General features: G+C 40.3%; 1 protein-coding gene across 10 annotated transcripts in view; it reads left to right on the top strand.

Annotated features, from left to right (window-relative positions):
- Positions 1-26,008, top strand: part of kcnip4a (potassium voltage-gated channel interacting protein 4a) — a 126,964-nt gene that overhangs the window by 54,813 nt on the left and 46,143 nt on the right. Inside the window, exon 2 of one of the 10 annotated variants that reach the window (XM_081694587.1) lies at positions 16,658-16,850. The exons of 8 other annotated variants lie outside the window; for them this stretch is intronic. In XM_081694587.1, coding sequence (XP_081550713.1) covers positions 16,751-16,850 — 100 coding nt within the window. In that variant the 5' untranslated portion in view covers positions 16,658-16,750. Of the gene's footprint in view, positions 1-8,241; positions 8,684-16,657; positions 16,851-26,008 lie in introns of those variants that run through there. One more of the 10 variants, XM_027015043.3, reaches the window with a different exon arrangement.

The raw sequence follows: 26,008 nt of genomic DNA, 5'->3' as shown, positions 1-26,008 counted from the left end.
TGTTTCTTTTGGTCCTGATAGTACATGCACTCATACAGCCAGAGAAGAATGCTTGTCCTTATACTCTAGTCCTGCAGTTTCTGCTTACTGCAGAAGCAGATGGACCCTAATCACATGTGTCCAGAAGTAAATAAAAATAAATCATTTGAAATATACTGCTTACGAGAAAAGTGATTTATTCAAAACTTACTACAGACTTGGCTGATGAAAGCGTTTAGGTGGGGAATACAAATGGTTTTGGATATAATCTAAACGTATATTTTGTACATATGAGGTAAGCTGTATTAAGCACGTCCAGCAAAACACATCGAAGTGCTCATTGAAATGTCGTAGATGATTAAGAGCAGTAAAACCTTTGAAAAATCTTTATTGGTAATCTATAAACCGCATGTGTCGTGTGGTTCTCACGCTGAATATGCCTTGCAAGCTCTTCTTTGTGTAGTCTTTATGACCACTGTCTTAAATAGGCCATAATAAGAATCAGCAGGCCCTTATGTTCATTAGCAAAGTGGCTGTATGAGGGCTCAACACACTCTACCTGCCCTTGGCACCTGCTGCTTAGCCCAGTTGGCAGGCAATACTAATGTTAGCACCACTTCTAATGTTGGAGGTGTCCTTTCCGTAGCCTAGATGCACACACGTTCCTCTTGATGCCTTTAAGGCTTTGATTATGTGGCTTTCGACACACATGGGAAGCAGCGAGCCACCTCTGGATAGATGTTACCTATGTTAAAGCACTGGCATCATATTTAGATCACAGAGAAGCGATATTATATTTTCAGTATTAGGGGATTGTAGTATTTCAGAGTTGTAGCATGTGAGTATCTGGGTAGCAAAGCTAACGAAGAGAAAAGTGTGTGACTATAGTGATTCCACTCTTAAAGAATCGATATCCTTCAAGAGCAGATTACGGAGGTTCTTGCTGAATAAAATCAATCCTTGAACAGCATCTAGCTTGTTTGTGAACATGGTAGGTAGATTTAAGTTGGGAGCAGAGACATCTTAAATGAACAGTGAAAGGAATCCTGTTCCTTGAAGCCTAATAACCTGTCTGCTTTTTGTCACTTGGTAAATGTGTTCTTTGCAGGGTCAGGTATAGTCCACAGCTCACTTGTAGGCAGTACGGAGTCAAGGAAGAGACCTTCAGTGAGAACCCACTTTACATGATTCAGCTGAAATAACTTTAACTTGGATGTCATTGCTGTACTTTATTTTCAGTCATTATAAGGGCTCTGTAACGATGTTTGTTTCCAAAAGACAGATGGTTTGTGAAACTGGCCTGTGTAGTCATGTCATATGTGATACAGAAGTCCTTTTTTAAAATAAGAAAATTACTCTCATATTCTGTCTTCTCTTTTTTTAAAAGGCATATTATGTCAAATGTGTTGAATAAGGGTGACGAGACAAATGATAAATTTACTGTTTACTGTTAACTATAGGATAAAGCATTGCTTTTGTGTTTTTTGGACCTTGTACTGCCTTATACTGTCTTACACTGCCCCTGTGTGGTATCTCTGGGAACTGTCTGTTTGTGCTGCTATCATATCACTATTTGCCAGTGGTCTTGTATTTTTCTGCTTAGACTGGAATGTACTGGTCTTGTGATTGTGGATAATGGTGGCGGTGTGTGCTGCTACAGCAGCAGTATCTGGTTGCGTTGGTGATACTGCGGCAGCAGACCTGCGGGGGTGAGCCAGGTGCTGGTTGCTGATCCTGAGCAGAGCGTTGGTGCACTTGCCCAGTCCAAGTCAGCCAATGCACACTACCACTCTGGAGAAGTTGTACTGTCTCCAGTCTGAAACAGCAATGCACAGAACTGTGGTACACCAGCTGTCCTGCTTCTTCAGCCAGGTCAGTGATTCCCTCACATTGATTTATTTGTGGCAGACTGCCACACTATCCTAATTGACCACCACGGATTGGCTTGCTTTCTTTCTTTTTTTGGTATGTAAGTTGGATAAATCTTATTTCATTGTAGAGCAAGACACAAGGAATTGATTTGATCAGCTCTTTCTTGCCCTGTTCTCTCTCTCTCTCTCTCTCTCTTTCTTACATACTGACACACACACACACACACACACACACACACACACAAACAAGATTGTCAAGGGACATGTATATGAATAGCCCCTCTCTCCGGGCACACTTTGTATCAAAACATGATCAAGGCGTGGGAGGAAGCATTGCAATTGGTGCAGAGAGGACTGCTTGTGAAGAGTGGATAATGTTGATGCTGATGTGCATCCTTTAACTCGGATGCTGAATGTTTGCTCCCTTGATCTAGTTGAATATCGATATTTTCCAAGAATCAAAAGGGCACGTCCTGAGGGAAGCATAGACTGGCCATCAGTAAGCTCACAACACAAGTCAAGTGAAAGTCAAAAATATTTTTTTGTCATATGAACAAGTTGCAATGAAATTCTTATTTGTACGTCGTTCCTACAGACTTACAGCATAGTGATTCTACATACAGAAGTGTGACTACTAAATAGCATCAATAAAAGTCAGGTCCATTTTATACATACATACATTTAGTACACAGCATTTCAAAGTAAACATATTTGACATTGGTAACGTAGTGAGTAAAGCCACAAATTTCAGTAAAAACACTGTATGTATCCAGGTTGAAAAGGTACAGTTGAAACTTGACTTTTTTGGGTTTAACTTTCGTGGATTTATTTGCGAATTTGCAATCAATAATTAAATGGGAATTATTTCTGAGCTACTGTAACCTAATGATACAGAAACTTGAAAATGAAAGAAAACTAAAAAATATTTAGTAAGTCGTAAATGCATTTTTTAAAAATAAATATATATTGTGTGTGTTTGTACAATGTAGCACACAAGAACACATGGTGAGCTGTGGTTTGATATTATTTGCACATGGTGTGGTGTGGTTTGATATTATTTGCAAGTTCAAGAGTATAATTGTGCAGTAGCTTAATTCCAGATAATATAACATAACAATAAGCATGTTTTAAAGTGATTTGTTGCAATGTCCATGATGCTTTTTAATTTATCATGGTACTGGCCTTTTAAAACATGTCATTGCAGGTGAGGTAAGTGGCCAATAGCTGTTAAGGCTTTGGACTTCTTTAGCAGATGTGTTCTTAGTTCTTTAAAACAGGTGTGTAGCTTGCAGTGTTTAAAAACAGATTCTAAATATCTGGGATAGCCTATGGTTACTGCAGGTTATTAGAACGTGCCCCCAGAGTCTGTCCGGACTAGCATTTTTGCTGATGTTAGCGCATTTAAAAGTCCTCACCTCATCCACTGAAATGGTACAACTGAGATTGTGTGAACTGGAACTGGGTGTTCATTGTTGGTGAGCTCAGAACAGGCATAAAAAGCACTTAAATCCTCTGGTGGTTAGCACCTCTCAGTGCTAGGGTCTTGGGTTCGTGTCCCTATCTGGGTGGAGTTTCCGTGTTCTCCCTGTGCATGGGTTTATCTGTTTTTTTCCCACAATCCAAAAACATGTAGGTTAGGTTGATTGGATATTTTAAACTGTCCTGTATGAATGTGACTGTGACCTGTGTGTATGTGTGGTGTATGTGTGTATGTGTGTATGTGTGTGTGTGTGTGTGTGTGTATGTGTGTGTATGTGTGTGTATGTGTGTGTATGTGTGTGTGTGTGTGTGTGTGTGTGTGTGTGTGTGTGTGTATATGCGCGTGCATGCATGTGTGCGTTATGTATTGTATTGTATTGTGTGTCCAGTGATTGGGTGGGTGGTGCCCTGTCCTGGTCTTAACCTCCTCCCCTTTCCCTGTACCTGGTGCAGTCCTCCAGGGGGTTGTGGTTTCGGATCGAGAGTACGCTGTGTGCACTGTATACTGTGCAAATTGGCTTCTGCTTCTCATCAATGTATGTAAGTGATTGTAAAAGCTGATATCTATCTGTAAAGTGTCCTTGAGTTTGAGAAAGGTGTTATATGAATAATAATGATCACTGTTTCATTATGTCCTGCATCCCTTGGCAGGGGCATTAGAATTTCCAAATGGCATGGTTTGAATTACTGTAGTCTATGACCAAAAGTGAATGCCATTTTTCTCTTTAGCCTCTTAACTGTAACATCTTTGTCATATGAACAAACTGTAATGAATTTCTTATTTGTATGTTGTTCCTACAGGCTTAAAGCATAGTGAGTATTCAGGTTTTTCATGTATTCTCCTATTTACTGCACCTTTCCTCTAGTGGTTTGATTGAAGACCACTGAGCTCTCATTGACCACTTGAATCTTCATAGAGGCATTGCAGGTCAGCCAGCGATGAAGGTTCACCTGACTTCAGTTTCCCATCGAAGTCCTTCAACGGGTGTCTCTTCTCTATTGCACCTCACTCTTGGCACTTACTACTCATTGTGACCTCTGTAAACAGAAAGGCTTCTCTCAGCATAGCAGGTGAAATTCTTGTGGGTGGTCAGATGTGACTGTTCATAAAAGGTCTTGTGTAGTCAAGTCTTGTACCATCTCAGGATAACTGAGGTAGGCTAGGTTCGCCGAGCAGAGAGGTGCTCCATGGACAAAACCTCTATTTTCTCTGCTTTCAGATATGGTGTAGTCGACAGGCTCTGGCTATAGTAGCTGAATGGCTGTTTAGCTGGACAGAGCCCTTTTGCTGTCTTCCGTACTGAGAGCTGTCTTCTTGACTTGAAGTGTTTGTTGTCAAGGGCCTCAAGTCCTTTGCCAGCCAAAGATGGATGGCAGTCATGCTCTGACCAGGCATAGAAAAACGTTGCCCACTCTCAGTGGAGCTCTTCTATCCCAGGGCATATAACCATTGTTTTTGAGTGGGAGAGCTCATGTCAGCGGTTGTGTCTTTTCTTGATGAGTTGCATAGCCCATGTTGTATCCCCTGTAGCATCTCCAGCTATAGAGTGGCCATAATTGTCACGAGACAATAAAGTGTGCAGTAATTGTCATGAGAGTTGTTTTGGGACTCGCAGGCACTATTCCATTGACACCTTCTTGCTCCCATGTTAGTCAAGGATATCTCCCCTTGATTTGCCAGTGGTGTGCCACATCTTCCGAGCTCATTGTCACTTCTAAAAAGTCTTTTTATTCGCCGCTGCCACCTCCAGCTTGGCATTGTCTAGGATCTTGCAGATTTCTCCGGTGGTCTACAGCTTTGCTTGCTAGTTTGAGGTGAAGGTCTTTTTTACATGAATCTTAGCTCCCTGCTGCCCTGCACAGCTTTCAGTTTTGCTTGCACACTTGATCACTCTTACCTACTAATTATCAAGCCTTTCATGACTGGATGGCGTGTGTCTGCAGGGAAAGCTATATTGTGCAGCGTACTCAGACCCATTGAATGGAGTCCTATGCCAACTATAAATGCTAAGCAACCACTAACAGCAAAGCTATCATAAAAGAGAATACTGGACATCGCAATCCATGTTAGAGGCATCGTTGGTGGACTACTGCAATTTTATGAGGCCAAAAAGACAGACATAGTATTTCTCAGACATTTCCTCCACCAACTACACCATTCATTATTCACCATGTTTGTTCCTCAGACTTTATAAACTGTGTTTTTATTGTATGTTAATTTCTTCCCCCAAAGCTCTTTTACTAGCAGTTATGTCATAAACGCTAACAGTTTAAATCTTAAAATTGGGTCATTAGTTGTTGTTCAGCCTTTAAGAAAAAGCTTAACAGAAAAACATCCCTCACTTTACTAAAATGTGTTTGAAAAGCATTGAGGGGAGGTTTGCCCAGCAGTAGGGGGGGGCAGAAGGGGATCAGTGCGCACATGACGGCACCTGCAAATTGAGTCATAACACTGCGGAACCATGCTGTTCTTATGTTTACACAGCTTCGTCATCTACCCACCTGAATCCATCAAGTCAAATTGTTGGCAAGTCTCTGCAGAGAATAATTAGGTGTGCTTATACTTGTACATGAACAGAAGATAATCTTGCAATTGTATTGGAAGATTGAGTTGAATATTATTTACATTTTAGGTTGAGAGAAAAATTGAGAAGTAGAATCTTTTTCAGGAGTCACAGTCAGCGAGTGTTGGGCTGCTTTGGCATTTCCCAGGAGGGTCTGTTGTTTACTCTTCCTGACTCATGAGTACATCTAGTCAATGGCTAATGAAGTTATCAAGTTATCAGTTGTTTAAAGCAATAAACAGATCACGTGCAATGTCTTTCGTAGTATAAAACATAAATACATTTCATACACATTTGTTTATTTCTGTAAGTATCAGATGTTATTGAGGCCTGTCTTATATCCCATTTCTTTTATTTGTAACTTTTGAATTTATCATACCATTAATCTCTGCTCTACCAAAAACTCAGCTAAATTTAAATTAAGGGAATTGCTGTGGATATATTGAATTAGCTGTGGCATGAAAAAGTAGATTGAATTGCAGTCCCTGGGGAATCAGTGCCCTGGAATAAGCAAAAAAGCTCACCAGTAGATGGATAGATGAAGTTGCATCACTTCTGCAGAGACCATGATCATAGTTATATCACAGCAGGCAGAGATGATTCAATTGAGAAGCCTAAGTGAAATTGCTTTGGCACAACAAAATTAGTAAAATATATGTGTCTGAGTCACCTTTATTTCAACTCTGAAACAGTGGTGTATTATCTAAAGCACTTCTGCTTGCCAGTCTTACTCCTCCTCAGGGGAACATTCCTAATATATATATATATATATATATGGACTATTAGAGCTGTAGCAGGAAACTGGACAATGGAGGTGGTTCTTTGTGCTTCTGGGGTCAGAGGTGGCCGTATCTGTTAAAGCACTTGTTTGCATGCGGAGAACACCAACACTTGACAGGGTTATGTGGCTTATTTGCACAGGTTCGCTTGTTTTGTAGACGTGTGGGTGGAAGAGTGGACGAAAGTACAAATACATTTGTGTGTGTGTGTGCTTGGGGAGGGGGTAGTGGTATTGGGGGGAGGGGGGTAGCACTGATCTGTCAGGATGCACGGTGTGAAGACAAGGCTATATAAAGTACTGTTCACCTTGACCTCTGTGTCAGTGACTGAAGCTCTCTGTATTAAAAAAAAAATGTCACTGGGCTTCCATTTTTGTGCAGTCATGCCCAAAACTAGAGGCAAGATTTCTAGAGCTAACATTGTGAGGATGTGGGTTTTTTAAATGATACAGACATTTGATTTGTAATCCAGGACCTGGAACACACTCATACAGTAACTTTCTTCTGAATTCAGTATACAATATGTAGGGCTGTCAAAATACTTTAATGCACGTGATTTATTTAAAAAGTATAATGGCTCTTTGTCCCCACGTTTTTTTCACATTGTTGCATGTTACAAGGACACACAGTGTCATAACAGAAAAAGCACCACTCTTACATAACATAAGTGTTCATCTGTATAGCTTTACTCAAGGACATAGATTTGGGTTTTGACTTAACCATTTTCACAGGAGAACACTGATGAGAACAACAGAGGTATTATTTTTTTTTACAGGTTTTGTTTTTTCTTACCGAGACCAATAAGAATTAAGGTTAATGACAGTGTTTTAGTTAGCGTTAATGTTACCAGTGTTGTTTAGTTTGTGTAGCTACTGAGTGTTAGTAATTAGTGTTAGTTACCAGTGTTGCTTAGTGTAGTTTACTGCGTGTTAGCAAATTAGCTGCAGTACACACTGTAAAAACAAACTGGGTGATTAAGCCTTCCATCGTGTTGCTTCTGACCTATATAAAATTATCTACATATGCTACCTTATGATTGCTTACCAGACCGCTAGGTCTGTGATTTAAAAAAAACTTTACATAGTGTGGAATCCTAACAACCTAGATTAATAAGCATCAGGGTGTATATTGTCACTGTAAAATGTGCAGGGATCCCAGGCACTTTTATTTTGGTTCATTATACCATCTCTATAATGCAGCCTTTCCACATTTCTGGGATGAGAAGTAGTCGGGCAGAACTGCACAGGTTGTTAGATTTAAATAATAAACATGATTTAAATGATAGAACTGTCTTGCATGTGAATTTTAAATAATGTGAACTTGCCATGCTTTTAAATGATTATTGCTCTTAACCTCGAACAGCCTCGTTTGGTGTTGTATTTATTATCAGATACATGTTTAGTAATGTGTGAAGAGCAGACAGCTTGAAAGGAGTCCATATACGCTCGTAGCTTGGAACCCCCCGCGGCCCCCCAAACCCCCCCCCCCAACCCCCCTCTCCTCCACCCGCTCACCCTCTTCCCCACACTTCCTGTGCAGCGTCTGTTCAAAGAGTGGAGACATGCTCGCGCGGCACGCAACAGCGAGCACTAGCAGAAAGTACACGCTCTCCCATCATCTGTCTAGTCCCACGGCTGGGCAGAAGTTGGAGCAGTTTTCCTTACATTCCTTACATTCCTTCGAAAGAAAACGCATCCGCATCGTCTTGTGAAAGTTTGGGGTGGTCCTCCCGGCTGCCTTCGTCCAGCGTGCGTCCACGTGCCTTCCACCGAGTGACGCGGGACGAGTGGAACTGAAGGAGGAGGCTTGGACACTTTGGTCCTGTTGCCAGGTTCGTGTGTCGTGAGAGAAGGGCAGGGACTTGTGAAGTGCGAGGCACTGCAGCGGGACTTGTGAAGCTCTGAGCCGAGCACGGGGAGAGAGTGAGTGCAAGAGAGACAGGCACAGGGCAACATGGGTGCATTAATGGTCATTTTCTCTATCCAGCCAAAACAAAGGAGGAAAAGGACAGGTAGGTGATTACAAGCTTTTTAAAAAATGTCGATGATTTTTTTTTTTTAACTGACAGAGTGTGAGAAGAACTGTAATGTACGGGATGGGGTTGGTCCATTTAGTGTATCTGATTTATAAAGTCAGTTATGTATCATTTTAGAATTATTTTAAACTTGACTTTAAAGCTTTGAATGTAGGTGGCGTGTGTTCTAATATTAAATTTAGGCCATTTTTTTATCAACTAGTCATTAAAGAAAGGTTTTTTTAATTTTAGAACACTTTCGTAATCTACAGTACCTGTGGTGAACATTATACTGGCCTGAAGATAACCCTCTAAACTGTCCACCTCAGCTCCTCTTTAAACAGCCCCTTGTCATGCATGTGAATCCCATGAGGTACAATGGATGTTTTTTTAAATGGTCAACATGTTAGCCAATGGATGTATTGATATTATCTGTAGATCTGAAGATCATTACCTGAAGATCATTACCTGACGATCAAAAATCATCACCGTAACCCCAAGTACCTAGAAAAGCTGCTTTGTTGGTGCTTTGATGTCCACTTCTGAAAGAGGTCTGAAGTCCTGTAACCAAACATGACCTTTTCCACATTGTGGGATTTGGAGTGTGTTGAACTTTTTCTTTCTCTGGTCCTGCTAAATCTTTGGCCATTTTGGTGTTCTTTATTCTTGATCATCTGTGCGAAGCGATGAATCATCTAAGCCTTCATATTATATAATGATATGAAGGCGGGTACTTTCCAGCACTGCCCCGCGGTAGGAGCCATTAGTGATGTGCTACTGGTTTTTATGCATATCCATCATTAAATATGGTGCCAAGCTGACAGGCTGTGAAATGAATAGTGATATTTACTTCCACTTAGGACTGTTTTACTGTGACTCAGCTCACTCCAGACATTTCAGATATCTCCTCTTTAAGACCTTAGGTGGTATTCTTACTGTGGTTTAGTGTCCACTATAAAAATAATAATAATAATAATAATTTGTTTTGATTAAACAATTTGCTTTAGTTGCCTTTAGTGAAATGGTCTTCACATAGTAGGGTAACCCAAAGTCAAACGCATTATTGTTATCTGAATAACACTTTGTCAGTCTAACCTGACTTAAAAACACAAGAAAGGTCATGATAACAAAAAATCTAAAACCTCTTTTTACAGTGGATCATTTGTTCCCAACAGAGTGACCATGAGCAGCTTTTTGGGCACACTTAGACTCAGCATTCACTTTATTAGAAACTCTGTGTCAGTGTACAATTAGAGACAGGCAGTCATACTCCAACTCTTTACTAGTGGTCCATTTCTGAACAGAGGAGCACTAGTTTCTGGATATGGCCAGATCACTCTCCAACCACACTTCTCTACCTGACAAACTTGTGCCATGGCCACACACACACCCATGGCACTGCCTGGGATTTGGCACTGGCCAAGTGATACGCAGTCAGTGGTCCCGTGACGGTGAATCCCTTCACCCCTGGGTGCAGGTGCAGAGTAAGTGCTTCTAATAAAGTGGGTGGATCCAGTCTTTCCTGACACCTGTTCAGGAGTCAAATGTGAGTATCAAAGCAGTAGCTAAAAAACAGCATTCAGCTTTTATTTAGGTCCTCTTCATCTTCATAAGGCATTGTGTTGATTTTTAGCTATTGTTGTTATTGTTTTATTTGTGTCATCATTAATACCACTATTATTAGTATTATTATTAGTAGTATTAACAATGTAGCCTTTCTTTAATGCTAAACTCAAGATGGCAAGGACATAATTATTAATGGAAAGTTAAGTTAATACATATTGTTTTCTTCTCCATGTTGACTGTCATTTAGGGACTTTGTCTATATGGAAGGTTATATTTAGTGCCTTATTTCTAACCTATATTTTATGGATGTTTTGTGGAACAGGTTGAGAGCAAAATGAATGGGTGAGTTGGTTCCCTATTCCTGGCAATTGATCATGGACAAGACAGTTCTGTGCACTGTAAGCAGAAATTAGTGGAACCCAGTTTCCACAGCAGGCATTATGGTGGTCTTACAGTCTGCCTGGTTCAGCTAAATTTGGTTTAACTGTGTCTGAAGTTTTACCATAGATTTGCTTTGAAAGTCAGCATGAGCAGTAAAGCCAGTGGCACTGAATGTGCGTTTGATGCAGTTTACAAGCTCAAGCGTAACTATCTGCGCACTGTGGCACAGATACTTTTGTAATACTTTTTGGTTCATTGCGCTGTGATCCTTTGAATTAGATGTTGACCAGTATAGGACCATACAATATGAAAGAATTTTGTGTTTAAATGACATTATATTAGCACCTTTCGCTTTATTTAACAGGTCTACAAATGTGCATGGAATATGCAATTAATATAAAAAGCCTTTAATAAGTTTATTTATATTGCACACATATCATTGCACACATATCATTTCTTCATGACCTTTCTAAGCGGTAGATTTGGGGTTATTAGTATAACTTTTTATTGACTTATTAGTCCAGATGGGTTACATATTTCTAAATAAATAAATAAGGTACCCCCACCTTGCACCTTTACCTAAGGTACCATTTGTCGTGTTCGATCGTGCCATTAGTTTCTAAGGATGCTAGAGTGCGTTGTGGGCGGATGGGGCTATGAGTGCGCATGAGTGAATATGCACCACATAAATGAATATGCTAGGTACAATAAAGCATTCTTCATTGAGGGAGCACACCACACAAGTGTGTCCAACGTACTTTGAGTGTGCACCCCCGCTTTCAGAAACACTGGGTAGAAGGCTTTAGTACCACTCTACTCCCCCTCTAATGCCTGCTGTTCATCTCCCTGCCTGTCTCACTGCTCTAGAGCCCCTGTTTCAGCAGCAACATGCCGCCCTCTTACATTAGCACAATCACACTGATGCATCTGAAGTGCACTACAGGTACGCTGTCGCACTGCACAGGGACGCGGCTCATCTGGAGGGCTCTTCAGTCTTTCGCTTGCCTCCACGTGAGCGTGTGCTCCATTTATGCATAAGATCTGAAGCAGACGTGGGTGGTTGGGAGGGCGTGCCGGGCACATCTTACCTTTCCATGCAAGAACAGCAGAAGGAGCGTGACCCAGACGCAGCAAGGGCGCATGCGTTCTTCTCAGCATGGCCGCTAATTGATTTTGCTTCCCCGGCCAGTCGCTGAGCTCTCCTGGCCCTGGCCCAGTCCCGGCCCGTATGGTGTTTACGCCGATAAACCGAGCAAACAAAACAAGTACGATAAATCCCGGCGTGCACAGGGTGAGCAGCTGCCGCCCAGCGCCAGGTGGGGGCCGGGTAACGGCCTCCTCTGCCACTTGGCGGAGCAGCGTAGGGCAGCCGCCCACGGGCGACTTCCAAATGCCGTGGTCACGCGCTTTGGTAGCGAGGATCTGCATCCGGTGTTACACACACTTGCTCACATTCACCTTACCTGTTTGAAAGCGAGATTTCACTCGGGAGCCGCAGAATTGTGTCAAACACTAGTGAACACCTGCTCAGCGGAAAACACATCCTGCTGAGGTGCCCAGTTGTAACAGGCCAGTTGTGTGCATTCTCGTCTTGCTGTGAAGGCGTAGACCATGTGTGAAATCCAAACGCACGTGTAACACCTGAAGAGCAAACCCTCCGGTCTGTACTCACACCTTTACTTTACACCTTTCTGATGGGAAATGCAGTCCCCTCCAAAAAATGCTTTCTAGATGCAATATGTTATTTATTGATTAGATTTGTGTGTAAGAGAGAGTCAGTAGGCTATTGTCCTGTAAAGAAATACATCAGTTCAAATTAGCATTTAAATCGAAGAGAAAGAGAAAATCCCTTTGAGTGCTTCTGCAGATAAACTGTTTTAATTCCGTGACTAACCATGTGACTTTCAAAGAGAGTTTACTTGGTAGAATTTATCATGAGTCTCTGCAGACTGCAGTGAGATGATTAGAAATTGTCCCTTTGGAATTGTCTCCAAAAGCGCTGTGTCTGTAAAGGTTTCCAGAGAGTTCTGCCAGGCATGCTTGAGTTTTCTTGGATTAAGAGAGAATTTATTCAGTTTTGTTTTGGGGCAACACTTTTTTCAGTATTCACTGCAACTGTACTAAAACTTCCAAAGTAGCTACAACAAATTCAGGTCCAGATATTTGAGGAACAAGCTGAGTGTGAACGTAGCACAGAAGAGCTATGGAAGAGGTACCTGAGATGATATGAGCAAACAAACTTGAGAGGCACAAAGAATCAAAAGACAAACCAGTCCTGCCCTGGACAGCGTGGGATAGTCTGAGAACAGATGGTGTTTAGGTGGAGTACATTTTAAAATAGGGGTGCTCAGATTGCCTGAGGAAAGAGCTTTGGGCTAATGCCAGTAAGCAATGCTAACAATCTGCTAGAGGCTCTGTGGTCTTGTAGGGGTCAGGATGCAGAGGAGGTAGTGGGTTATTTCCAGTGGACCTCTAGGTGACAGACTGCTATGACCGCTCTCTTCCGGGGCGAGAGACAAAGATTTGTTACTTCATGTTCCAACAGACAGGGTGGTGGTGTCTCTGTCAGGGACACCTTCATTAAACCTGTTAAAGAACCCTCAGCACTTTTAAATTTAACATTGAATCTTACGGCCTACTGCAGAGTTTTATATAATATATATCTTGTGCTACACATAGTTGTAAATAGGTCTTAGAGGAAATTAGGAACCTTTGTGTTCTGCAGGGATCCATATACAAAAATTGATGAACCCCTGTTATCCACTTGAGGGCAGCAAAACCTCGTTGAGCCTGAGGAGGTACAAGTGCATCCTTAGTAACCGTCATGCTGACATCTGTCCCAATAATTTCTGTCTATATGACCTCTTCTCCATAGACTTGACCAGCTCGATTTGTTAGTTAGAAGTAAACATTAGCCTTCCTGTGTAAGAGTAGCTGTGAACACAGTTTGATGGTGAGGCTGCGCTCATTGGCGAGAAAGCAAAAACACCAGGCATTAGTTATGCTGTTTTAAAGGCTGACGGAAGAAAGCAGAAACAAATGGAGGGCATTAATTACATTTAACACTGGGTAAACCTTCCATGCTTACAGACACATTCATCAAGTGTTAAGAATTCAATGGTAAGCCAATTAAGCCACATAGAGAAGGCTGAATAATTACCTTTGTCTTTGCGTTCTAAATGGTTGATTGGTGCTTTGAAGCAAAAACATGGTGCTGTAAGGAAAATGGATGGTGTTGTTTTGCTTTTATTGAATTAGTGGCAGTTACTTTCCTGTAATTAATTCCAGAACATTAAAGTAGGTGTGTTATTTGAAAACTCTATTTGTTCTCTGTTCATTATGGTTAAAATTTTACCAGCTTGAGCTGTTTAGAGGTGAATATGCAGAAAGTACATTTACTATATCAGTAGAAGGTCTGTAAAGATTATGATCGAGTCCAGTGCCAAATTGTACCTAATAATACCAACGCTCCATCAGAATCAATCAATAAATGCTTTAAATCACAATATTGGTACATGCTCTGTATTGGAGTTTAAGATATTTAATTTCAATAAATGAGCTCCTTGTTCCTGATGAGTGGACAGACATTACTTTGTGCTCTCGTCACCTTTCTGGACCATAAAACTGATTAAAATAAGCATGACTATGTTCATCATATTTTTATGAAAACAGCAAAAAAACAACAACAAAAAAAAAAGAGGACTGGCTTGGGCTTTCACACGTGAAAGCGCATAAAAAACATTAAAAATTCTTATCTCTAGTTCCTTTAAGAATTAAAAAACAGAAATGGTATTCTAATCATGGCGATGACCTCTGTGCCACTGTGTGCTTGTGGCTACCGCTATTACGGTGCCACTATCCATTACCATTTTATTTGTGGCAGCTGTGCTCACTCTAAATATAGCTAAGGGTCCTGATGGCAGGCTTTGTGTGGCTGGATGGTGCAATCACTCAGGACGTGACAGTACGTGTGTGTGTGTGTGTGTGTGGAGGGTGGGGGGTGGTGTTTGTGTGCTTGCTGGAAATATTTGCGAGATGTTGGGCTTCTTTCTCACCTGTGCAAAGGGATGGAGGGGTGTGAATGAAAGGCTCTCACACAAGGATATTGTGTATGGCGATAGGTGCTCTATTTTTAGATACACTATACTACATGCACAGACCTTTTTTCTTATGACTTATGAACATTTTGAGGTGCTGTTGAATGCATTACACTCATGTTTGTGAGCTGCATTTAGGAATATATAAAAAAAAAAAAAAGTTGATATGATTTTAAAAATGCCCCATGGTTAACATGTACGTGTAGATGATTCTAAAACCATAGAGAGGATAATTGAATTCAATGGGAGCACTTGATGATGGCAATCAAAACCTGGTTGAGCTAATTTTTAATCCCTGCTTGTCTTCCCAATTGCACATGATTGACGATGGAAATTACTCTAGGAGAAATGTGTTCAAAAAGCTGCATTATGGATGCCTTTTGTTAGAATCTCTGCATGGTGCAAAGGTAACATGCCCCAGAACATGTATTCCATTAATTTACTATACAAAAATGGAAAATACTGATTCATATAATTGCACCAAATAATAAAGCTTCAATCTCTTGTTAATCATTGATAATCAAAGAGCCAGAAAAGATGAATTGGAGCATTTCCGGTTTTAAACAGGCCCACCCTTATCAGAATAAAAGACGGCATGCAAGGTAATTTCAGCCCTCAGTCTCGTGCATTCATCAAAGTGTATCCAGATCCATGCTGCATTTGGGACTAACAAAGCTACTCTAAGTGAGCAAACCAGAATTCTCGCATGAAAGTTTCTGTTCATGGTAAGTTTTTGGTCCGTGTTTCAGGTTGCCATTAAGAAATGTATTTGCTCTGATGCCTACTCTGTTGCCTGACACCTTGATGTTAGTTTTGAAAGATAGATCAAGGAATTCATTTGCAGTTTAAAAAATTCACCAAAGAGGGAGCATCATCTGGCATTGATATATACTCTCAGCAGAGGTAGTTCATCAAACTTTCTCAGAATGTTTTTGTTTGTGCCCCCTTGGCAGAATCTGATTAACTAATCATGTCTAGATGATCTGGCCTATGACTTGATCTCGTAGGCAAGCAGGTGAGGGGGCCAGTACAGACACTGATTTAATAGCATTAATACAGTTTCATTAGCAGAGAAGTCAAAGCACTATTACGCTAATTAAATTCCACACAGTAGCGTGATCATGACGACCTTAACGAAGCACGAACTCTCCTTTCATCAGTCTCTCCGACCTCATGAGCCTGAGGCTTTGGTATGCAGGAGAACGCTTCTGCCAACAGAAAGCACCCCCCTAATTTGCAGCTCTATCTCTGTTAACATTGTGATGTAGCATTTATCTTAGCTTTATGGGTTTGGCCTTTGATTGATTTTCATAAAATTATCAGTGAGTTGTAATTCCTGGAGGAATATTTAAAAGCGACAGGTTGAACATGTTGTGTTCTGCTGTATTTTGGGAACACAGTCATCGTGTCCAGCATGGAGACTTACTGTGTTTGTTGCAGTCCCTGTTTCCTTGGCAACAGATGCTTTGAGGTGTTTAGTGCTTCGGAGCTCCACATATGGTGTTTTGTGTGAAGCTCCGTCTCGGGCTGGATTAGGACACCTTACTATCCGCAGTCCTCAGGTGTTATAACGTGTGTGTGTGTGTGTGTGTCTTTATTTGGAAGATATACCTGGACAGAACTACACTCAGGGGCCTCCATGCAGAATTTTTAAAAGGGTAAAAACAAACAAACCATGGCGATTCGGGCTTTCTTTCTATTCTTTCTGTTGTTTCTGTGCTTCCGTAATGTCTGCCTAACAACCACTCCTGGCCTTCCTTTGTTTCATTTACCTTTATCTGTTTAGTCTTAGTCTAATCCATCATGTCCTCATGCCTTCCCTACACCTCTTCAGTCTGCATCTCTGCACCCCCCCCCAAACACCCGCGCCCACCGCTCCCCTCCGCTCCCCTCCCCACTCCTCTCCTCTCTTCCCCTCTGTCTCCAGTGAGGATGAGACGGAGCTTCTTCAAGTATAGTTAAATGGCAGTGCTCTCTGACCAAAGCGCCAGTCAGACAATGACCTGACCCACTCAGAACCATGAACTTGGAGGGGCTGGAGATGATCGCTGTGCTGGTCGTGGTTGTCCTCTTCGTGAAGGTTCTGGAACAGTTTGGACTTTTAGAGACAAGCTATGATGGTAAGAAAACGAAGAGATTCTCTTTCACCTAGTTAATAGTATTGACATTTGTGCCTTAAGAAGCTGGGGTTTTGGTGATTTGAATTCAGTTGTATTTGAGTAATCTATATGATCTTTATGCAAATCTTCTGAGAATTAAATTATTTGGAATGATCTTTCTTTTTTAAGTTTTCAGTTTCACTGCTAGTTACATGTAGTAGTTTTAGGGAGCACAGACAGGTTAAATTTATGACTTGGAAACAGTTACCATGCCTGTTTCAGAGTGGGAAACAGTTGTATTTACCATTAGAGCTGACTTTACAGATAGTGAAATTGCTGCTTCAAAATAATTGATTGTCATAATTAATACATGGAAGTTATTTCCTGATGTAACATAGGGTCATTCAGCTCATACATGTTGGAGAGTTTCATTTCGAACAATTCTCAGAGAAGTTTTTTATATTAAAATCAAATGTAATTATTAGTTACTCTAGTACAGATTATCTTTCAAAATGACCATATGTTGTTGAGCATGTTGTTAAGCTCTCCTTCCTTTTGCACTGAGCACAGGGCGTTTGGTGGGAAACAATGCTGGAATCACAGCTAGGGAAGTTTTTAGTCTGAATGTGTGAATCTCATGCTCTGCAACCACATGGCTGTCTGTTAAGTCTGAGACAACCAACCGCCCTACAGGGGATGGAGGTCTTTTTATTTGTTTGATGCGCAACTGTTTTTTATGAAACTGTAATACAGTGCTCTTTTTCTGGTATCTGCACTTCTCCATGTGGATGTAATAGAAGAAACAGGAAGAGGTTTGTTTGTTGGTTTTGTTTTTTGTGATTTTTTATTTTTATTTTTTAAGTGTAATGGATACTAGGATTATATCTTGTGCCTTTCGATACGTGTTATCTGCAGGTGATTAGAGTCTATGCATTATTTAACAATCAAATATGATCAAATCAATCACAATTGGTAAACAAACAAATTGTTAAACATCAAACATTTTGTTAAGTTAATGCCCTTTTACAGATAATATAAAATGATTAGAGAATCAGATCATTTTAAAATCATTTTAGTTGATCAATAGCTGGGAGTGAGGGGCAAAACTTCCGCTCAGAAATTGCATAAGATATCATTAATTTGATTTTGTTCTCATCTAACTTTTCCAAACATGTCAAGTCAGATGCTTACTTTAGTTAATTAAGGCTTGAGTTGACTTGTGCTTGGCTTTTAGCCTCTGCTTTTTGATAGGCATCTGGAACAAATAAGGGTTGTTTAGACACTAGCAAAATCCTAAGTACCGTAATTGATAGGGAACTGGCTGTAGATCAGGCTAAGTAGAGAGACACAGGCCAGAACATCGTTCAAATGAAAGTGCAGGGGCAGCATTGCCAGGCTCTGGGCACTTGCTACTACTGCAACATACACATACAGGTTTTAACTATGTATTTATTGTTGTTTTGCGGTTCATGCACGATTCAGAAGCAAAACTCACATATTAGGATTAAATTAAATAAATAATACACTGCTCCCAGCCCTTTTTATACTCCTATCCTCTGTTCTAATTCCAGTTAGAAAAATTCAGGCATGGGGGAAAAAAAACCCAACAAAACTTCAATAACAAATTCAACAGCAATCAAAAGAAAAGGTGCTTTTTTTTGCATAGACTAAGTTCAGACATTAGAAATGATATTGTTAATGTGTGTGTTAATTTGTTTCCAAAGATGACATCATAATATTTCCCTTTTAGGATATGCCTTTTTAGGATAGAATTCGAATAACACTCATTGGCTTCTTCACTGAGTACATGTATCTCATAGATGCATTTATAAGCGTACCATTACCGATTGTAGTCTTTCTGTTGCCATGCCCAGTTTGTCAGCCACACTCTACCTCATCCATTACTGGTCAGTTTCTGCCCACAGACCTCTTGTGCCCCAGTTATTATTTGGATGGTGGCTCACTCTCAACACCACAGTGACACCGGCATGACAGTGGCACAGTAATGGATGTCGCACTGGTATATCAGGCACTGCTGTGTGGCTGGGTTGTTCTTGCACATGTCAATGTCACTGCTGGGTTAAGAGTGGTCTGCCACACAGAAATACACAGCCAGCAGTGGTCGAGTGGTCAGACGCTGATCACTGAACAAGAGTTGGATGGATAGAAGATGGATAGAAGAAACAGTGCATGGCAACACGTGGCCTCTTAATGCACACTTACATGACGCTTCTAATAAAGTGGGTGGTGAGTGTATATAAAATGCTTACTATCTTATAATGGACCTGTGGATTCGTTACATTTTCAGGTATGTTAGTGTTAGGATTCAGATATACTAGCATCAAATTGATGCAATTTATTTTGGGCGAAAGATATTCTCTGGAACATCATACTACTACTGAGCTGGACCCCCATTTGCTCTCAAAACAGCCCTAGGTCTTTGTGAAATGTACTCTGTAAGTTGCTGGAAACACTCCTGTGTGGTTTTGACTCATGTTGGCATGATTGCCTGATGTTATTGCTGCAGATTTTCAGCTGCACATTCATGCTATGAATCTCCCATTTTACCACATCCCAAAGATCTGGTGATCCCAAGTACACTGAAGTCATTGGCTCAGTTTGAGAGGACTGTTGCTTCGTAACTTTTGTCATGCTGGGAGTAGCCATTAAAGATGTTTTCATCAAACACTGAGAAAACTGTGGCCATTAAGGGATCCACATGGTCAGGAACTATTCTCAGATGGGCTGTAGCATTCAAATGAAGCTTGACTGGTACATTGTTACACCACAACCAGCAGTCTGAACTGCTAACAAAAGGCAGGTGGTGTTCATGGATCCATGCGGTTTACACCTAATTCTGTCTATACTGTATGAATTTTACAGCAGAATTCATCAGTCAAGGTTGGGTGACTGCTCGGGTAGCCCAGCCAAGTTCTGACGTGGTATACATACTGAGATGCTTTCCTATGCTCTATGGTTGGGAACAGTGGTTATTTGAGTTCCCGTAGCCTTCCTGTCAGCTTGGCCTGGTCTGGACATTCCCCTCAGACTTCTTACATAAACAAGGCATTCCTGCCTGCAGAACTGCCACACACTGTTTTTGCATTTTCACATCATTTTGTGTAAATTCAGCATTGTGTGTGTGTGTGTGTGTGTGTGTGTGTGTGTGTGTGTGTGTGTGTGTGTGTGTGTGTGTGTGTGTGTGTGAAAATCCCAGATCAGTAGTTTTTGAAATACTCAAACCAGCCAAACAACAATCTTACACCAATAACCACAAAACAGTGAAAATAATTCAGAACATATTTGTTCCACATTCTTATGTTTGATGTAAACATTCAATAAAGCTCCTGACTAGTTAATTACATAAATGAGCAGGTGGTGTGAGTCCCTAAAAGGTGGCCTAAGAGTGTATGCTGTATACACACATTAGCCAAGGAAAGAAGTAATCTGGAATGGTCTTTATTCTAAATATATAGTATATATATAGGTAGTAGATATATTTAAATCCAGAGGATAAAGACAGAGGAGGTGGTTTGACAATCTTCTGGAACAGATTAAGGAATTTAGGCAGTACATTTATTTTTAGGATAATAATTTTGCCAATTAGGGATTTCAGCAAGAAGTCCAGTGGACTATTTATGTGCAAACAATTTTCTAATATAAAATTAATTGGGCCAATATATCAAGGCGTATATAATATCCAAAAGGTTTTTTTCCTGTTAAACTAAAGTTACTGAAAAATGAAAGAATAAAAGCTTGATCATTGCAATGAACATTTTCAAATGTCATAATCAATTTTGAAGATTCCATCAGGTGTAGACATTGTCTCGCTATACTAAACAATCAAAAAAGTCTCACTGCAAAAAATTGTCATCCCTGTCCCCGTTAAGTGTTAAGTGTTAAGCATATATGTGTTTTGATGGAAGGTCTGTAGAGAAAGGGTTGGATGGAGTGCATAGGTCTGAAGAGAGGGGGTGGAACTCCCTTTGCAGTCTGTGCCTTGGGGAAGTTGGCAAGAGCTTCCAAATGGAGTATGGCAGCTTTAATGAGAGTACCCTTTTCTCTTTTTTAACATTCAGCAACATAATCCCTAGTTTCACCTGATTAACGTTAAATAGTATATTCCCTTCTATCTCCAAGTCCTCTTAATGGAAGGAAAGAGGTTTTAGATTCTTTAAAGGGTTATTCTAACTGATATGTTTGGATATAATTACAGAAATCCTGTCATGCTTCTGTAGCTAGAAAAGGTTCAAGAAATTGTTTTCAAAAGACAGTTTACATTATTGTGAAGCTGTATATTTTTCACGTTTCATGTTTAAGCTTGGGGCATTTCGAAAAGAGTGGAAGAAAAAAAAAAAAAAACACCTGAAAAGGTTCCTGAGCACATATAGGTGAGGGCTTTGCAGCTTCTACTTAGGTTCTTTCTAGAAGTCCTTTAAGTTTCTGTGTTGTGCTGCTGCTTTGATGTCTCTCATGGAGCCAGTATCTTCTATTACTTCACTCAGTGATGGTTCACTGTCTAATGAAGTACTATATTTTATGTGGAATATGTGGAACTTCAAGGTATGGTTCGTCAGAGTGTTCAACTGGATGTGTACCGTCATCTCTCCCTGAAGAACAGCTGTTGATCCAAAACACCCAATGACTAAGCACTATTGAAGGCTGTCTGTATAATTAAGGCCGTGTTAAGGTTATTGCTTTTCCTGTCTCAAAGATATGTAAATAAAAACAGAGGCATACAAAATTGTTTAGTTGTCAAAATCATAGATGATTTTTTACATAGTAGTTAGATGCTTCAAATGTTTAAATTGTATTCTTTTGAATCGTAAAGTCACTTTCAGGAATTACTGAAGATAATTTTGCTTATGGTTTACATTTACATAGTTTGTACAAAATGATTCTGTGAGATGTCATATTTTAAATAATTTTTGCTAAATACTATCCAAGTATGATATTTCTGACTTCATAATCTCCCCCAAAATATACATATAGAATTGTAAATCATTAGCAGATGTTTTATATTAGGGAGGTATATCTTGCTGGCTAATCTTAAGTGATGTTCATCCATTTTTGGGGGAATTTGCAGGGCTTCACAGACACTGCTAAATGCACATCACCGTAGCTTCTGTCACATCTTCTGAAGGTGTTCAGAAGCACAGGCCAGTTCTGGTTTTATCAGATGTCAAAAAAAAAACAATGAATGTGATTGTATGCTGTTATAGCCACTGCAGACACTTGAAAGAGATGGTGAAGAGTGAAAGACTACAGCTTAGCTAGCATTATTAACAACATCTAAGGAGCTATAGCTTCATCTACACAATAATACTTCTGTAAGATTAATCCAAAATAAAAAGATATCAAATTCTCCCAAAGTGAAAGATTGGCTTTTGCTGATTGTTGTTAAAAATAGGAACCATGCCAAGCTGGGTGCAAACGTCTCTCTCCACCCTTCTGGAGGAGTGACTGAGAGTGACAGCAATGAGCCACCAAAGCACAGCGGATATGACAAGTGATGACGTGAAGACAGAGATGGCAGTGAGGATCAGCACTAACATACTGTTTATCAGCTGCAGATATGGCAACCAATTTACCATGTTTTAATGTATTAGTGGAGTATTTGGTACAATTTATCATTTTGGTGGTTGCATTATGGTTTCATGTACCAACAGACCAGCTTTCCCAGCTAACAGGAAAATGGGTCATCACTGGATAATATGAATAAGTAAATACCATTGCAGGCCAGTGCAATGACTATAAATCACAGAGAAGCAAATTATTTTACCAGGACTCATGCGCTGAGGTGGCCTTTTCCTTGTGTGTGTCTCGCACCCTGGCTAAGGCTGGATAAACCAAATGCTCACATGCAGACACCAGTCAGTCTCTGTCAGGCCCAGGACAACTGCTTGTTTGGTCATCAGATGTCCTTTCATGTGATGTGTGCTGTAGGCCAGGGACACTGGTTTCACAGTCAAAGTCATATTTATTTATATAGCTCATTTTACAGCATCCATCGTCACAAAGCAGCTTTACACATGTCCAAGTCCAAGCCCCCCGTGAGCAGGCCAAAGGCGACAGTGGCAAGGAAAAACTCCCTAGAGCATGAGGAAGAACCTTGAGAGGAAACAAGACTCAAAAGGGGGGCCCATCCTCCTCTGGCTGACAACGGACACTACAATAGCCACAGCATGCACAATAAAGAGCAGAATAAGTAGTGAGAGAACAAGAAGAATAAAATAATAGAAACAAATAGAAACAAAGAAATAAGCAATGACTGCCTGGCTAAATCCTAGTCTGGTTTCAATGGTGTGCGTGTGTCCAAAACCCATCTTGCATGAGAACGTCAGTCAAGGGCAACGAAAAAGGAGCTGGCTGGGGGGGGGGCTACAGCAGTGGGGCTCAGGGGGTGGCAGGAGAAGCCATGGCAGCTGAGATGTGTTGAGGCTCAGTAACAACATGATATAATGAGTAGGTGTACCTCGACAGAAAGAGAGAATAGATTATTAGGCATGTCCAGGTACAAAGATGTGTAAATTAGGGAACTACAATGTGCAAAGATGGACTCTGGCAGATCTAGCTATAGCAGCACAACTAAAAGGATGGACCGAGAAGGAAACACAGACACAGGGGCACCCTGGAATATAACAATATCAGAATTGACAGCATCATAACAACATCCCAGTTTACCATAACTCTCAATGTCCATTCCCATAAGATGGGAAGTATTTAATAAAATGCCTGACTGTACAGATAGGCTTTCAGCCTAGCCTTAAATATTGAGACTGTGTCTGAGTCTCGAAAATTTACAGGAAGGTTATTCTATAGTATGGGAGCTTTATTAGAAAAGCCCCTGCCCCTGCAGAAGATTTACTTATTCTTGGTAGTGGTAAAGAGCCTGCACCTTTTGATCTAAGCAGACGTGCTGGGTCATAATGCACTAGGAGTTCACTAAGGTACCGTGAGGCCAGACCATTCAGTGCTTTGTAGGTCAATAGAAGTATTTTATAATCGATACGAAATTTTACTGGGAGTCAATGTAATGTAGCCAAGATAGGAGTAATCATAGTTTCTAGTTCTAGTAAGAACTCTGACTGCTGCATTTTCATCTAGCTTGAGCTTATGTACCACTTAGTGGTACAGCCAGATAGTAAAGCATTGCAGTAATCCAATCTTGTAGTGAGAAATGCATGCACTAGCTTTTCTGCATCAGGTGAAGAGTATGTTCCTAATTTTGCAATGTTCCTGATGTGGAGACAGGCGGTCTTAGAAATATTATTTACATGAGCTACGCACAAGAGACTCGGATCCATAATCACTCCAAGATCTCCAACTGAAGATGTGATTGGGAGATCATTGAGGTTCATCCTCAGTAATACTAAGCTGATATATGTCCTCTGGTTTGGCTGAGACATATAGCTGAGTATCTTCAGCATAGCAGCATAAACTAGTAGTGTTTAAGTATAACGTCACCTAAAGGTAGCATGTATAAAGAAAAAAGCAGAGGCCCTAGAACAGATCCTTGTGGGACACCATAGCTAACCTTGTTGTATGCTGTTAGTGATTGGCTAGATAAGATTTAAACCAATCCTCAACATGTACTACAATATCCATCCACCCTTCAGGTGTGCTTGGGGCCCATGGACCACATGTTGGTACAGAATGTTCAATGAACTGTCGGTGACCTGAGTAAGGGGCCCGTCCATTCTAATTTCAAAAACAAAATTTCAATGACCTAGACCTTTGTGTCTCAGCTGTTCAGAATCATCAATGTTAAAACTGTGAAGATACTCTTTGATATCATTGGTTAGCTTAGTTTGTTTAGAAAATTTGTTTGCATACGTAATATGTGGGATAAGGTGAGTTCGTCCTATTTTCAGTTTTATATGCTCATAGGAGAAACCTGGTATAATAAATGAAATTTTAATTTATTTTAAATTATTATTTTTATTTGACATTTATATATTTAGTGGGAAGACCTATATCCACTAAGTTAGAAATTACATATTGTCAACAGTAACATTTTGGCACTGAAGAAATGTTGGCAGATTTTGGCCTTTTCAGAAAAAGAGGACATATGAAAAAATAATTTTTTCACTGCTATATTCACATATCTTTTGAGTATCATTTGAATCATGGAATTCACCAAGCTGTTCAGCTATGGCTCCCCTTCCTATGTGAGATGGGGTCTCATTAGAATTGCACTATACCACCCCATGTCTGGGTATCTCCACTCATGGCTTGAGAGCTACCTTTGCGAAGGTGTGCCATGTTTTTTTAACTTACAAGTGCGAGACCCGCTAGCATCATCATCAAAGATGACAGCTAAGTATTGGAACTGCTCTCTTATTGACTGCACAGGCCAGCACAAATTGCTACATCAGCCTTCGGGTTCAGAGGACAGGAGAGCTGAGTGGATAATGTTTATTTTAGATGGCAACATCCCTGCTGTAGTTGACAAAAACCTGTAGCTATGTGTGTGCTAACCACTTTGTGTCTGACTGCTGTCCCAACATGCTCAGTACAACGCAGGACTGGCAACAAAACATATACTAAAAGAGGGATCAATACCAACTGTTCATGGAAAAACTACAGACCAGGAAAATGTAAGTATTTATACAATATTTATGCTCTTTCTTTACCCATTTAGCATTAGCAAATTCTAACTACTTAGGTAAAACGTTCTATTAGATGTAATTTTATTTAGAAAGTTATTGGCAATCAACAATAATGTTAGTGCTATTAATTTTTTAGTTGAATGGCTGTAAGATGAACTTCATCTCAGCACTAATAATGTGAGAGTAAGACTGGAGGTGTAGTTTATTTGAAGGTTTTGTTACTAATAACACAGGTCAACAAATGCAATCATTTAATACTGTTGGTAATGTTAATCAGTACAACATATTTGAATGTTGTAATATCTGGTAAGCATACATTACAACTAGCTATGAGGTGTTGAGCTTGAGTTTTACTGATGAAATGGGAATAGCTTAATGCTATTTACATTGCATTTATTTAAATGACAAAAACCTAGCTTTTGATAACTGGTACATAAATGCACTATACACACTCAAGTCACTATCTTCCAGTTGTAACCTTGACTGGCGAACTTGTTTGGGGGCCTCTTTCTTGTTCGGGCTCCGATTCTCATTCATGAGTATGGTCGCAACATTACGGTTCCTACA

The sequence above is a fragment of the Electrophorus electricus genome, chromosome 13, assembly GCF_041902795.1.
Source record: "Electrophorus electricus isolate QZ-2024a chromosome 13, ASM4190279v1, whole genome shotgun sequence".
Lineage (NCBI taxonomy): Eukaryota > Metazoa > Chordata > Actinopteri > Gymnotiformes > Gymnotidae > Electrophorus > Electrophorus electricus.
This window is presented reverse-complemented; position numbering and strand designations above follow the sequence as displayed.